Source organism: Corvus moneduloides, chromosome 13, assembly GCF_009650955.1.
Source record: "Corvus moneduloides isolate bCorMon1 chromosome 13, bCorMon1.pri, whole genome shotgun sequence".
Taxonomy (NCBI): domain Eukaryota; kingdom Metazoa; phylum Chordata; class Aves; order Passeriformes; family Corvidae; genus Corvus; species Corvus moneduloides.
In genome coordinates, this window is record NC_045488.1 from 9020461 (window position 1) to 9034971 (window position 14511).

Sequence of the window (14511 nt, forward strand, 5' to 3'; positions counted from 1 at the left end):
GCTGCCTCATTAGATTCTTCTAGGGGAGATGTTAATTCCCTTTTAAAATTAAGGAGAGGCAAAGCAAACAGCAGCTAAACCCAACAACAGGTACACAAGAAGCTCCTGGATTTTGCATAGCAGGTATTCTTAGGAGGCTTTCTGCCTTGAACCACACTGCTTGGAAAGTGCTGAGAAATCTGATGTTAGTCCTTAACTCAGTCTGATGTGTGTGTTTTTTCCTTTCCAGCAGTAGCATGAGTTAAGGACAAGGCATTAGCCCTCACTGCGATCCCCCCACTGTCAGTTCAAGTCAGATTCTTCCCGTTATTTATATGTTCTCTTTTGTAAGTGTATCGATTATACAAGTGAGCTCTCAAGTGCTTGGGCACTCAATACAGCCACACAATGGAGGAAAGCATCCAGGTTAGCACAGAATTGCACATGTGCTGAGCATGCCAGGGGACAGGAGTAAATAGGGACATGTACAGTTCAAAGCCACCTCTTCAGAGCTTTCTGTTTTGCTGTATGGCAATTAAAAATAAAACCTGCATTTCAAATTCCAAGGTGGAGCAACCAAAGTTTGTCAGAGTTATTCTTAGCCATGGCAGAATTGCCACCTTCAGGCCATTTCTGAACACACCAGATTATTCCATGATAATCCAAAATCCAGCACAAGCTCCTCCCTCCCCTCTGTTCGTTCTACCCTCTGCATTATGAATGCTGTGGGTAAGGGCTGCCTGTTTCACAGGGGGCTTGGTATCACAGAAAGCTGGTTGTTGATCTCTGGATGCCTGCAGGCCAGCAATCTGTGCTACAAGTTACCCCTCTTAAAAAAAAAAAAAAAAAAAAAAGAACCAAAAAAAAAGACAAGTGGATAAAACTGATACAAGCATCTGTAACAAGCTAATTGGACCCTTGTGGGCAACACAGCAGATACAAAATTAAAACAAACAAAACATCTCATTGTACAACTGTACTTCCAGGACCGTTATCACAAAGGGATCCGTCTGGATTCTTATTTTAGTTTTGTTTTGTTTAAAAGGACCTAATTATGGCCAGAGCTGGAGTATCACAAGTCTGTTTTCATCTATAAAGAAAGGATATTTTGCCTCTGAACCTGAGAAATTGTTAGAAGTTGGTAATTAGTATGACTTGTTAATAGAGTTTGGCTGTGATTAAGCTGTGATTGAGTGTGGGTTTGGTCCTTGTCAATGCGAATGCCTGTAAGGTTGAGAGATGTTTAATGAGACACCTGTTGTCAGCAGCACCCGGTGGGCTTTGTTGCGCCTGATTGGAATTTGTACCACAGAGCAGGAGCAGCAGCACCGAAACACAGCAGCAGCAACAGCAGCAGCAGCAGCACCAAAACAGCAGCAGCAGCAACAGCAGCAGCAGCAGCAGGCACAGCCCCAGCTGGAGGATTGCTGGCAACAGCAAAGGATCCAAGAGAAACGGAGGGTCAGACCCACAAGGAACATCCATCCAGCTACAGGGGCTGCCTCATGCTGGGACCAGGTTTACACCCTTCAGCACACCCAGAGACTGCACTGGAAAGGTCCAGGGATGCTCCATGTCCCACAGGTCATGGTGCTTGGGGTGATCCATCATCTAAGCCATGCAATTACAGCTGACTTGGGCAGTGCAACAGGCAAAAACATTGACATCTTTATCTAGTCACGAAGGGATGTTGGCTTGTGCTGCTGTGTGATGGTGGGTCTTTGGGAGATGGCAAGAGGGGGGAATGCAGCCAAGCAGGTTTAAGCCTCTCTACCCCCAAAATGTCCAGCCCTTGGGCAGCTGGCAATAGTGGGGCTCTTTAAAGTGTGACATTGATGGAAAAAGGGTCTGCCCAGCCCAGCCCTTGCTCATCCTTCCCCTCTGGCATTCTCCTCAAGGGAAGATGTCCCACTGAGTGACTCAAGTGACCCAAGTACCTCTTGGCCTTTAAACAGAGAAAGTTTCATTCATAGATGACATTTTTGTCTCAAAAATCAGCATAATTTTCCACGTGACTCCATATAACCACACCTCACACCAAAACCTGAGCCTGATGACAAATTTGTGTACTTGGGACTACACATGTAAAATATTATTTCCCCCTGTATGTCTATTAAACATTTTCAAGTGGCTGCTACTTAAAACATAGGTTTTACATTCAAAAAGCCAGAGAAGCTGGAAACAATCACGCTGGCCACTGTCGCAGCCTTTTAATGTGAAATGCCCAAGCTGGGAACAGGAGCAGAAACATTTCTGCTCATGGAATGTGCCTCGGGAAGGAGCCATCGGCTTTGTGATGGATCGGAGCAGCCACTGGATGGCATTGCTCTACACGAATGGACCTGCGAGCACAAGCACTCAACACGGGCTGCTGTGCCAAGGAGATTAATTCAGCCCCGAGAGGCTCAGGCCACCGTGACCTTACCAATTCTTTAAATAACATTCAGAGTTCTCTTGGCTGCCTGGGTGAGAGCTCTGGGCACAGAGTTTGGTCAGAGTGAACAAAGCCGATATCCTGAAGCAAACCTATTTCTAGGCTGAGCGCATTTGTCTTTCACTTTACATGAGATCAAATATTCACCCAGTTTTTGATAGGTTTCCTTCTCATGAGATGGGAAAAAGAATCGTTTGTAATTTCTGGCCGTATCAAACCATCACAGGGCAGGCGCAGCCAGCCAGGAAGCGATGGCTTGACTGAAGCCCCGACGCTGCGGACGTGCTGGCCAGCCAGCTCAGCTCCCCAGGGCTCACGGGGTGGCAGACAGCTAAGGCTGTTGAGCTGAGCAGGTTATTCGTGTGTAGTGAAAAGACAAACCAAAGAAAAATGGAAAATAACTGGGTGTCTGGCATGTTCTGCTTTGCGGTGTGCTCCAGAGCATCAAGCCCTGGTTATTTCCCACGTGCAGTGCCGCTCCATGCAACAGCAGCCTCTCAGGATATGTTAATACAACTTTGCTTTCTGCTACATCACTTATTGATAAGGAATCAGCTGGTGGCCAAATAACCTGATGTTCATATTTTCCCTGGAGTTCTGTGTTTCTTTCATTACTGACACTCTGTTGGCCTCGTTCTTTCAGCGACTACATGTGGCCAAGCCACATGAGAGTATCACTGGCCCAGTTCGTGCCCAAAAGAAATCTGCTGATGGCTTTGGAGGTGCAGCAGGATATTTGGAACTGTAGCCCCACAGAAGGTGTATCTGAAGGGGGATACACTGTTTGTGAGGGTCAGTTGACAGTCATAGCCAGCAGATGTACCTTCAGTTAGGACACATCATCAGGTGAATGCTTGTACACGGGCTGGTAGGTACAGCTGTTCTGGGCACAGACTTCCTATTAGTATTGCCCCGTTTTGACCAGTCTAATAAATTTAATGATCATAGTCAATTAGATAACGGCAGTTACACTGGGATTAAAGTCCTGCAAAAGCTCCTTCACTCCCAGTTCTCAGTTCTTTACTCAAACCCCTGTGCCCAGCTGCCTTTTTAAGTACTGGAGAGGTAGGATGAAAAAATTGCTGAATAAAATAAATGCTACATTTGTTTTATGAACCCATTTGTCCCCTTTTTCTGGATTTACCTCCCAATCCAAACAACAAGAGAACTGTATCCATCTTGATGTGCTCAGCAGTCCACTGATAAATGCCCTCTGCTGTCAGAAATGCTCAGGTGTGGTGGGAAATTGAGGTTATATCAGCAAGGGGCCGCTCAGGTCCTTCTTCTGATGGCCACAGCTCTGCTACAGTGGCTGTTAGAGGAGACCAGAACAACTGGTGGTGATTGCCTGTTTCACATCTCCTATTAGGAACCACTGCTTGAGGTCTCTTGTGCCACCCAAGGGAAGATCTCTATGAGGTGACACCAGCGAGCTCAGTGGTTTTGATCTCTTTCTATTGACTTTAGAGGAAATGGCAATTTCTTCCCAACTTCAGCACCTCAGAGTTGTGTTTGAACACAAGCAAGATAAATCTGATTATCTTCATTTATTTCATAGTCAGGAGCGTAAAGACTAAAAGAAAGGTGTTTCCTATTGCTGGTACACTGCATGGCAGGCTGTGTTTGGAAAAGATCCCCTCGGACCCAGCATTCATGGGATGGCAGAAATCCCAACTAGGGTACTCACTGCTGTGCTGGCTCTTTTAAGGGAGATCTGTTTTAAGGCAATGACCTCAGCACACAAAGGTGACCCTGGAAAATGCAGGGCAGCCCAGAACACTGGCGGGCAAAGGGAATTCAGAAAAAATAAAATTCTAGACTAATTCCAACCCATTACAAAACTATCAGAAAAATTGAACTGTATCTGCTGAAGTGTCTTGTTCTGTTTGGTGGCACAATGTAACAGGGGATCTGTCACTGTCAGTGCTGCTCTTGTCTTGCTGAAAGCTGTGGTGCCTTTCACGACCACAAAATAAAAATTCAAGCCAGCTGTCCCACCTGTCAGAGCAGCTTCTATTCTGGGCTCCCATGTGCCATAGGTATCGTGCTTATTGATTAGCTGGGGCTTATTGTCCCTTGCCAATGTTAGGGAATATTCTCCTGGTTATAATCACCAGGACTAACACAGGCAGAACGTTCCAAGCCAGGAGGGGCTGTGCCAGGCTGTGGCTATGTCTCCAGGTTAGACTGTGGTGGGATTGGTATGAAATGAAAAGAAGCTAAAAGAAAGATTGTTTTGAGAAGTCACCCAAGTCAGAAAAGACTGGAGGCCTCTGTGACTCTGGCTGTCAATAAGGTGTTAGGTAGGGGAAGATTAACACCCTTTAGCAATGACACAGCTGTTCCATTGAAGGTGATAACATGCAATCAGGGGAGGGAAGAGTCTAGCAAGGAATAATGAACAGGGCAAGCAAAGATCAGCAAAAGGGAAGGTTTTAGCCCAAAAAGCTGAAAAAGCCTCTTAAAACCGATTATTTTAGTGGGTACAAATAAGTATAAAAAGACCCAGAGCCTCACTTTAGGTCTGCACAAGCAGCTCAATTATTTACCCCTCTTTCTGAAGTCAGTCTGGCTCCTAGGAAGAAGAAAAATAGTGATAATGTAGAGAATAAAGTCTCTTATCTGCCTTGGCAGTGAGTGTGCAGATAAACACAAAAATCCTTACCCTAAAGACAGCATGTAGCACTGAATCTTTTCCTCTGAAAGCACAGCAAATTGTGGTAAGAGTAAGGTTGGGAAGACAATAGATTTAATGGTGGAAAGAACCTAGTATTTTGTCCACTCTTGCCTTCCTTGGAAAGGAACCAGAACAAAGAATTTGTCCCTCAACTGCTAATGGCTAAAGGTAGAAATTGGTGTTTTGATACACCTTCAGCTTTGCTGCTGACCTGACTGAGCTTGTCCACTGCATCAGGAACCCCCAGGTCAGTAGATTTCCACAGGGGACTATAAAACATCAGGATGCTTAATGCAGAGTTAGTGGTGATAATGCCAGTCAAGGGTGCAGTTCCAGCAGATGTGAGGCCACCATCATAACGTTTCTGCTCCCCCTGCGCAGGAACAGCATTTCTTTAGCCATGTGGCCTGTTCCACGATTAGATTTTGGCTTGAGGAAGGAGGGGGGAGGTCTAGCTGAGAGATGGAAAAGAAAAAGGGATCACCCCTTTAAAATACAGCAGGGGTTTAGGCTGATCATGAACCATACTGTGAAGAAAGCACAGCCTTCAGAGGCAGTGCTGGGGGGTCTCAGCGAACACCCATATGCAAAGAAAATCTAAATCCCATGGCTCTCACTGAGAGAGGGAACATTTTAGTTGACCTCTACCACATCCTTCAAAGCCCTGAATTCCTGCTGGGTAGGAAGTAAGAACTGCCTATCTATTCCCTACAGGAGCCAGGGACCCACTGGTCCTTTCCCACACCTCAGTGTTCCCTCCCCATCTTATCGACTGCACACAATCCACCTGAAAAGTGACTGCTCTCAGCCCCCCAGCCCCAAAGATGGAAGGTCCTGTTCCTCCCTGCTGGACACAGGCAAGTCACCAACCTTTGGTCAGACCTGCCCCGTGGGAAGCATCCATGTCCCTTTTCACTCCAAACTGCCCCACAGCCATCCCACACAAGCTATTTCAAGGAATAAAGTGAGACAGGCCGTGCCACCGGCTCACAGGGATGTGACAAGAGCTACATCTGTTAGCTCTCCTCGGTGCTCAGGAGCTGTGACATTGCTGTCAGTACAGCCTGAAACGGAACCGGCAGGAGCTCCAAGGAAGAGAAGAGGGTCTGGATGGAAACAATAACAACTGCGGGGACACCACCAGCACCACCGGGAGCAAAAATGTTGCTTTACCACTTGTGAGAGCAGCAGAGCATATGGCCAGTCTGGGACTGTTGTCAGCAGCCCAGAATGGGGCAGCTCTGTTCTGGCAAACTCCATTTTTTGTCTTTATGACCAGAGAATAGTTGCATGTTGGAAGCTCTGTAGTTGCTAGGGGAAGAGCCATTAATATGCTGGTGACTGAGAAGTCAGCCAAAGCAAGTGCTGAGATAAAATTACTTTTTCCCACTTCTGTTTCACCCTGAGCATGTCATCCACTGTGTTTTCTCTGCTAAGGGTACCTCACGCACACTGTGCTGTGCTAACTTCTTTGTCCTTTCTGATTCTATTTTTCACCTTTCCTAACTGTGACTCCAAAGAATAATACTAATCTGACAGACTAGAAAGACTTCTTACATCATAAATTCCTATTTACTGGCGGAGTAAGACTGCAGACTGTGTCTCTCTCCCGTAAAAACACCTTTTCTCTAATAGCCTGAAAAGCAAGCATAGCAAATAAAATAACAGTGATGGTGATGGTGAGATAATGTTGCTAAATCAATGATGAGACTGGGAAAACATCCATAGGAGGGTGATCCTACAGAATAATGAATAATTTGGTGATGGGTGCTACCTGGCTCCCAGCACACAAGAAGTTAATGTGCTTCTCCCTGCCCAGCTTCTGTGCATAATCTTGTTCCAGAACAGTAATGGTTTTTTCCCCCTGTAGTTTTACTCTGCTGGGGCAAGCAGTGCCTTCCCAGGTAAGGCCCTCCCCTCCCACACTTGCAGCCTGTTTCTCCATACAGATCAGTGGAGCCCTCAAATCTTGTCTGCACAAGGTGACAAGTCCAATTCTGGAAAGGTTTACTCCAAATCAGAAAAAATTATTCTTATTCCAAAATAAATACATCCGTAAATCTCCTGATTTCAGAATATTGTTCACAAAGTGATGAAGAGAATACAAGGTGAGCACCCCCTGAGCAGCCTCCCTCCCTTCCAGCTCAGTCCCCATCATAAATAACAATGAAACTGAACTATACACAGAAGATGCCGGTTTTTTTTCCAAAGCCCTCAGGTTTAAAGCAACTGTTCCCAACTCCCTCCATTAATCCCCCAGACACATCCCCTTTCCACTGCTACACAGGAGTATGGCTCCAAACCACTCTTGAATGAAGTCAGCTCTGCTTTGCCTATGGTTTGCTCTAATCCACACCACTTATAGATATTTTCAAAACTGGGAAACAATGCAAAGCCACACTTTGTGTGATCATGCAATACCCTGCAAACACAACTATTCATTAAAAAAAATAGACTAGGCACTATGACTGCCAGCTCCTGATTCTGCTGTGACACAGACACATTTTTTTTCCACCAGAGGATTTTTTTTGCCATGAGACACCGAACAAAAGTCACGAGCAGTTCATCTGATCAAAGAAATCTCTGCAAGAGTCTGTGGCAGCTTCACCCCATCCCTTCATGCCAGCCACTGCTCATTTCACTGAACACTCGCTCTGCTCTGCACTCGGCCCTTGAGAAAGTCAGAGCAGATTCAGCACTGTATAGTAATACATTGAGAACAACTGTGTTGTTTCTATCAGTGGAAAAGGAATTTAACTGTTCCTGGGCCACAGAAAGCTTGTATGCAATGCCAGGATCTGTTAATACTTTGCCTATACCATCAGTATGGATGTACCTGGCCTTGCTCCGGTGCTGATCAGTGGTATAAATAAAAACGTTATTAATTTATAAAATGCCTTGCTTTTATTTAACAGGTCAATTAAAGTCTTAAAAAATTGTAATAATTACAATAACCAGTATGCCATAAGCTGTTTGGAAACCTTCTCAATCTTAAGTTCATTTTCTCTACAGATCTTGTGACTGTTCATTTAATCACAGGGTCACGGTCAGATTTCAGATGCAGAGCTGGGTCCCCTCTATCTGCTCCCTGGCACTATCAGCACCTCCAAATACACCAAGTGACTTCAGTCTGCTCCACATGCAGATACTGTGCAATAAATAATGAGCCATGTAATTATAGTTTGAATATTGAATCAGTCTCTGAAAGACAGAAGTGTAGTAGGTGAGTTTTGTGAGGACAGGAACAGCATTTGCTGAACGTACTTGGGATAATTTCAGTCAAACCATGAACAAGAGCACTTTGGGTTGAAAGATCTACAGAAAAATGCATCTCTGTTCTGCATGAGACTTGGCTGTTTTTTCCATTGGCTTCCACGCTAATTTGGAGCAAAACCACAAACGCTGACCTTTTCCATTAAAAAAACAAAAATGCGTCTCCAAGGCAGTGGGAACCATGAAATCAGGAGCTGGAATACAACATTGTGGCCTCTTTTGAGAAAGCCAAAGAGCAGCTGCAAACCTCAAAGCCCCAGAAGAGCCATGAATTCTGGACCACCATCCTTAAAGCTTGCTGACATGGATGTGGAAGGAAAAAGCCCTGATGTGGCAATCCCTGATGAGTGTGCCCTATGTTGTAAGACCCCAGCTGACCTGCACCAAAGCCGTAAGTCTTGTAACACCAAACGTCCACTTCAGCCTTTCCTCTGCAGGAAATAAAGAGACTGTTTGGGATCCAATCCTCCCAACTCCTGACTTCTTCCTGGCTTGGCAGATGAACAGCAAAGGAAGCAGGAGCCAAGGAGTCCAGCAGCTTCCAGAACCTCCCCAGGCAGCTGTAATAAAATCAGCTAATTGGTAGGGAAAAAGCAGATTCTCTTGTAACTTGGTCAGCATCTGATCCTTTTCTTTAACAGAAAACTGCTCCTTGAGGGAATTGCATTGCCTCCAGTCCCCAGTGTCATGAAAACCACAGGGGTAACCACGAGCTTTATATCATGTTTGGGCAAGTAGTCCATGTCTTTCACAAGAGAAGAAATAAATCATTATTCAAATTTCACACGTGGTGAAACTGAGGCACCAGAAGGTGCACTTCCCTGACCAGTAGTTACAAATTCACTGCTCCAGCTGGGCCTGGTTGTCAACTTTGCTGACCTCTGCTCTTTTAGCAGAGGCTTCCATGTCATCACTGCACACAGGCAGTCATGGTGGCAAAAGACCACAGATTCATCTTTCTCACCTCTTGAATTTGCAGCGTCACTGCTCCAATATGGCTTCATATTGAAATATTCTGAAGTTTTTATTGAAGTGAAAGGGTGCTTCAAGGTGAAGGAAGAGGGAGACTGATTCTTTGTCTGGAAAAGACTATAATTGTCTGAAGAAAATAGCCCTCATTGATTCAAATGGAATAATTGGGATGCCATTAATAGCTATTAGTTTGGTGATGAGAAGGACCTATTTAGTGAGGCTAAAGGATTTAAGAGGAAACAATTTGAATTCTGTCTCTCACAGCACACCCCCTCCAAAACCTCCTCCGCAACTCGACCGCTGCCCGGCTGACGTTAAACTGCCAACGCTGACAAAAAGGGGATGTTGCATCTTTTATAAACAGCCTTTTGTTTGCTGCTCTGACACCTGCGAAAAGCAAAATTGTTATTTTCTTGCTGCTTGTTGCTAGTTTGATGCCCGCTCTGGGGCTCTACATCAGAGACACTGCTCAGAACAGGTTGCAGGGGTCCGTTTCCGTGCTGTCTGCCGATGGTGCTGCCTGAAGGAAAACCATGGAAACGGAGTTTGACAGGCTCACAGGGACCCACGGCTGCCAGAGCCGCTGTCTTTGAGCGCCTGATGAAGACATCACAGAGCAAACACAACATTAAAACACTGCCGGCTGCTTTGCATCACTTAGAATGCAAATCTCTTTGTTCTGCTCGGCCTTTGCATTTGGTAGCCAAGGAATCTGTGCCATCATCGAACACGGATTTGACGACCTTTTTTCCTTCCCTGCACACCACCCCAAAAAATAATAAATCATTTGTTGCAGTAGGGAGGTTTGTGTGGGGATGTACATGTGAAACAGCCCTGGCTTTCTGCAGTTCCTAGGATTTCTATGCACAAACTAAATGCCCACATTGCAGAGAAGAGTGGGCTGGGCTGCTTTGTGGCTCCCTGTGCATTATTTAATTTGGATTCATTTACATGGCAACTCACAGGGCTGAATTTTATGTCATCTTTATGTCATGGATTAAAAGGCAAAAGTGATCCTTTATTTGAGCAGCATGTCCCTTCCAACCCTTCAAGCCTCATGAAAGCCACATGATGAAAGCAGAGAAGGAAAACCCCAAACCCTCCCACCTCCAGAATTCCAGTTTTATGACTTTTTATGCTAAATTTGAGGAGCTGTGTGGTTATTAATTCCCCCTTCTCTTTGCAAGCAGCCTCTATTCGAGCTGCAATTTCTGACTGCCTTGGTCAAGGTCAAAATTTCTACACAACCTTTGCCTTGGTGCTTGGATGTGCCATTTCAGCAACTCCTGACAAGCTGCGCTGAACATGGGGCAGCCAGGAAGCTTTTTGTGCTGATTGGAGAAACCCTGGTGATCTTCTGCAGAAGGACAGAGCTGGTGGGGGCCAACAAACAAACTGATCATCCTCTCAGAAGTAGTAATTTCTCATTGTGTTCTCCCTGAGCTGCCAACTCGCCCATTACTCACGCTGAGAGAGGCTGATCCTTGCTCAACTGGCAGCAATACCCAACTGGAGGCTACAGCTCATGAGTGGGAAATTATTTAAGCACAATATATAGATCCACCTCAACCAAGATCCAGTAAGACTGAAATGGGTATTTAGGTTAAGATCTTTCTCAAAGGCTTTCATGAAAATACAGCTGGAAGCCTTATCTGGGTAGCTTCTCAGTAAGTTTTGGGAAGCTGCTGCTCAAGGGCCCCAGAAAGGAGCTCATGACCGGCAGGAGGACTTGACATCTTCATGGCCATACCTTGGGGTTACTCCAAAATGAAGCTACTGCTTCCTGCCCAGACCTCTTCCTAATAAAGCTGGTGGCCATTGGGAATAATCCATAGAAATGCCACAGTTTTGGCACCCTCCTTTTTAGTGGGAGCAGTTCTACAACTGGGAACAGAGGATGGACACAAGGATAAAGACACTTCCAAGTCATTGCAAAGTCCTTTTCCTTTCCTTGCCACTGCCCCAGTGGATGTTGGTCTATGTCATCTCTTGGCCCATCAAAGTTAGGCTTTTTTATACAAAGCTGGAGAAGAACAATCTGCCTAGACAAGGTTTTCCTGCTTCCAGTACTGGTCCCAAGCTGCTTTGAGTCTCTTTTCCAGCTACAGCCTGGGAAGGACCCACTTTACAGCATGGGTTAGCTGTGTCTGCAGAAACTATTATTTGTGGGTGAAATTAGTGTACAGTTATTGGAAAAATACAGCTTTAAATCACCATAAGAGTATGGAGGAGATGTCACACTGTATTTTGGCAGTCACCAAGGAGATCCAGGTGCTCTCATTTCTCTCTGCTTCCTATGCACCTTTGGGTTATGCAAAGTCTTTCTCCTTTTACACTCTTTTCCACCCTTTTTGCTTCTTTTCAGGCTGACTCCTTGAAAGACCTTTCATTTTCTTGTGGACTCATTGACTGAGTTTTCCTGACTCAAATCCCTCTGCAGGACCTTGCAGAAATGACATCAAAATATCACCATTTTGAGGCCACATGCTTTTCCTGCCCACTGATGTCCTTTGAGTTTGAATTGCAGTGCTCAGTTTTGACTGTGGGGCAAAGTTGGCGGTTTCCTGACTAACCCAAAGTCAGGTCAGAAAAGAAGAATGAAAACCAGAAAGGCACCCCAGAATTTCTGAGCAGAATACAATCAGATTTCTGTGTCAAAAAGATGGCAAAACTAAGGATGTGGGACTTGCATGAAAAATCTTGTAGGCAGGTTTTTTTTTATCTCTTCGTTTCCTTTCTCTCACAGTGGGACAAATTCCATTACTATTTCAGTTCATCTGTAAAACATGAGGAACCAGCTGGGCGTAGCGTTGGTTCAGAATGAGGGCAGCTGACAAGGGGAAGGTAAAAGGAACTTGTAATTGCTGCAGTTCTCTCCAAGAAATTATTGCAACATGAAAAAGAACCCCTCAAACGAACTTCCGAAAGATAAAGGAAGGCATTAGGACACCATCTAACACTCCCTGACATGGAAGACTCCAAGGTATAATTATTAATGCATTAGTTGTTTAAATATAGGCCATCACCTCCTGTTGTCTCAGGTTTTCTAGAGCTCATTGTCCTCTGGTGCTTGCTTAGGATGGGCTGCCAACAGGGAGGAGGCAGCTCTAAGAGTCTGGGAGCTGAGTTAATGGTCAGAACTTGCGTAAGGGTGGAAAACAGGACGTGAAAGGCCAGAAAAAGGTTGAGACCAACTGCTTTAGCACACACATTAGATGTCTGGGGTATTTTTGGGTGGATTTTAGGTTCCATACCTCTTTATACATGTGAGTGACCACTGTGTGTTACTTCAATTCAGGGACCGTGATACCCAAAGAATAAATGCTGCATTTCACACCTAAATGCTCCTTCATCCTCAAAGACTTTGGAAATTAATCACCAATGCAAGTTGTAAAAACCTAGTTCATCAACAGCATGCGTCATTTCCCAAGGAACACAGAGAGGCGTGATGGCACAAGGCCTTTCCCAGGGAACTGTCCCCCCTAACAGTGACACTGCTCAAGTGAAGCCTGAGTCTCATCAGTGGGAAAGACCCCTCCCCTTCAGACAGCAGCACTGATCAGAGAGTTTGGGACTCCCAGTATGTTACAATTTGCAAGTCCACAGCCATTAGACAGAGAGGGAGATTCAGAAACAGCCTAATTAGTTGCATTTTCTTTTCTAACCCCAGTCAAAAACCAGTCAGACTGCGCTTTAGATTTGACATCCTATTAAATGCAGAACACAGGCCAATAGCTTTCATTTTCCCTTGTGATGCCACAGACTGTTGTTTTTATAGTTTGACAGAGAGACATAATTAGGCCTCAAAAAGGACAAGTCTAGACTATTAGTTCCCCATAGAGGTTCCCCGGAAAATCAGAACCCACAATTGTTCTCCGCTTTCCCACTGAGCCAAATTTGCGGATATCTGCTCTCCTGCCTCAGATTTTCTGTGCACAACCTTTAAGCCTGGAACTTCACTGTCCTTTCACTTGAAGGGCACAAGGGAAGAGAAAGGAAAGGACGGTGCTGTGCTGGATTTTCCAAAGGGAGAAAACATGTTAAGGATAATACATGGCATTGCTAATGCTGTAGGTGTAGGTGCTTCTCAGTGCTGCAGCCAGAGCAGCAGAGAAATTTATTGCCGTATTGCTGAACTTCCCTTGCTGTCCAACAGAATCTGACTTCAAAAAAATAAAAGTTATAACTTTTTACCTCAATTACATATAAGATGAACCAGACACAAAGCAGCAGCCTGGCTGTGATTCCTCTCCTGGTGTCACAGCAGCCATCATCAGAGCAAGGCTTTTAGTGACACTTCTCACTGAGACCCTTGGTCATTCTCCTCTCTGCGTCTGAGTTACCTGCAGCTTCACTTTTTGTTCCTCAACCACCAGGAAGCAGATTCAGTCTTTGTGTACCACAGTCTCTTCCTCACAAGCAATTCCTTAGTCCTTCTTTGCCAAGTGCTACACACCAGCTCCCCCTTGCTTAGTTTCCAAGGGCTTGGATGGTCCTGTCGAGCTGCAACCTTGCACACACCTGATTCAAAGGAGCTCTCAGCCTCAATGTGAGCATGGAACACTGGTCCTTTGTTTTTGCAACAGCATCATATTTCAGATGCATCTTCAGTATATAATCCCCAGTAATCCTCAGTTCCTGGTGTGCCTAGCCAGCAGTCCCTAATTCTGTGTAAACCATCCTACAGCTGTCTTTATTATACCACATGCTACTGTTTTCAAGCCGTTTCCCCAATCTATCAGCATTGCACTGAGTTCTATCTTCTAAAGTGTTACCCAACACATTTCCTGGGAATCTGACTCACAAGAAGGATCAGATCCTGTTGCCTCTTGCCACCTGCTTCCCATTGCAAACTTTGGTGTACAAACTGTTCCTGTCCAAGGGAGGTGCAGTGCAGAATATGCTGAAGGTGCCTTTTTGCTGTGTGTTGCAGCATTTTCCTTTCCTGTGTGAGCTGTCAAACCTGCTCAAGACTGTTTTTCTCCATGGATTCATGGAATCATAGGATCACAGAATGGTTTGGGTTGGAAGGGACCTTAAAGATGATCTTGTTCTAAGCCCCCTGCCATGGGCAGCGACACCTTCCATTAGACCAGGTTGCTCCAAGCCCCATCCAACCTGGCCTCCAACAGTTCCAGGAATGGGCAGCCATAGCTTCTCTGGGCAAACTCTGGGC

General features: G+C 45.3%; 1 protein-coding gene across 1 annotated transcript in view; it reads left to right on the plus strand.

Moving 5' to 3' along the window:
• The first annotated feature begins 8666 nt into the window (after positions 1–8666).
• Positions 8667–14511, plus strand: part of ARRDC4 (arrestin domain containing 4) — a 40196-nt gene continuing 34351 nt past the window's right edge. Inside the window, exon 1 of the mRNA XM_032123175.1 lies at positions 8667–8754. Within this exon, the coding sequence (XP_031979066.1) occupies positions 8667–8754 (88 nt within the window). The remainder of the gene's footprint in view (positions 8755–14511) is intronic.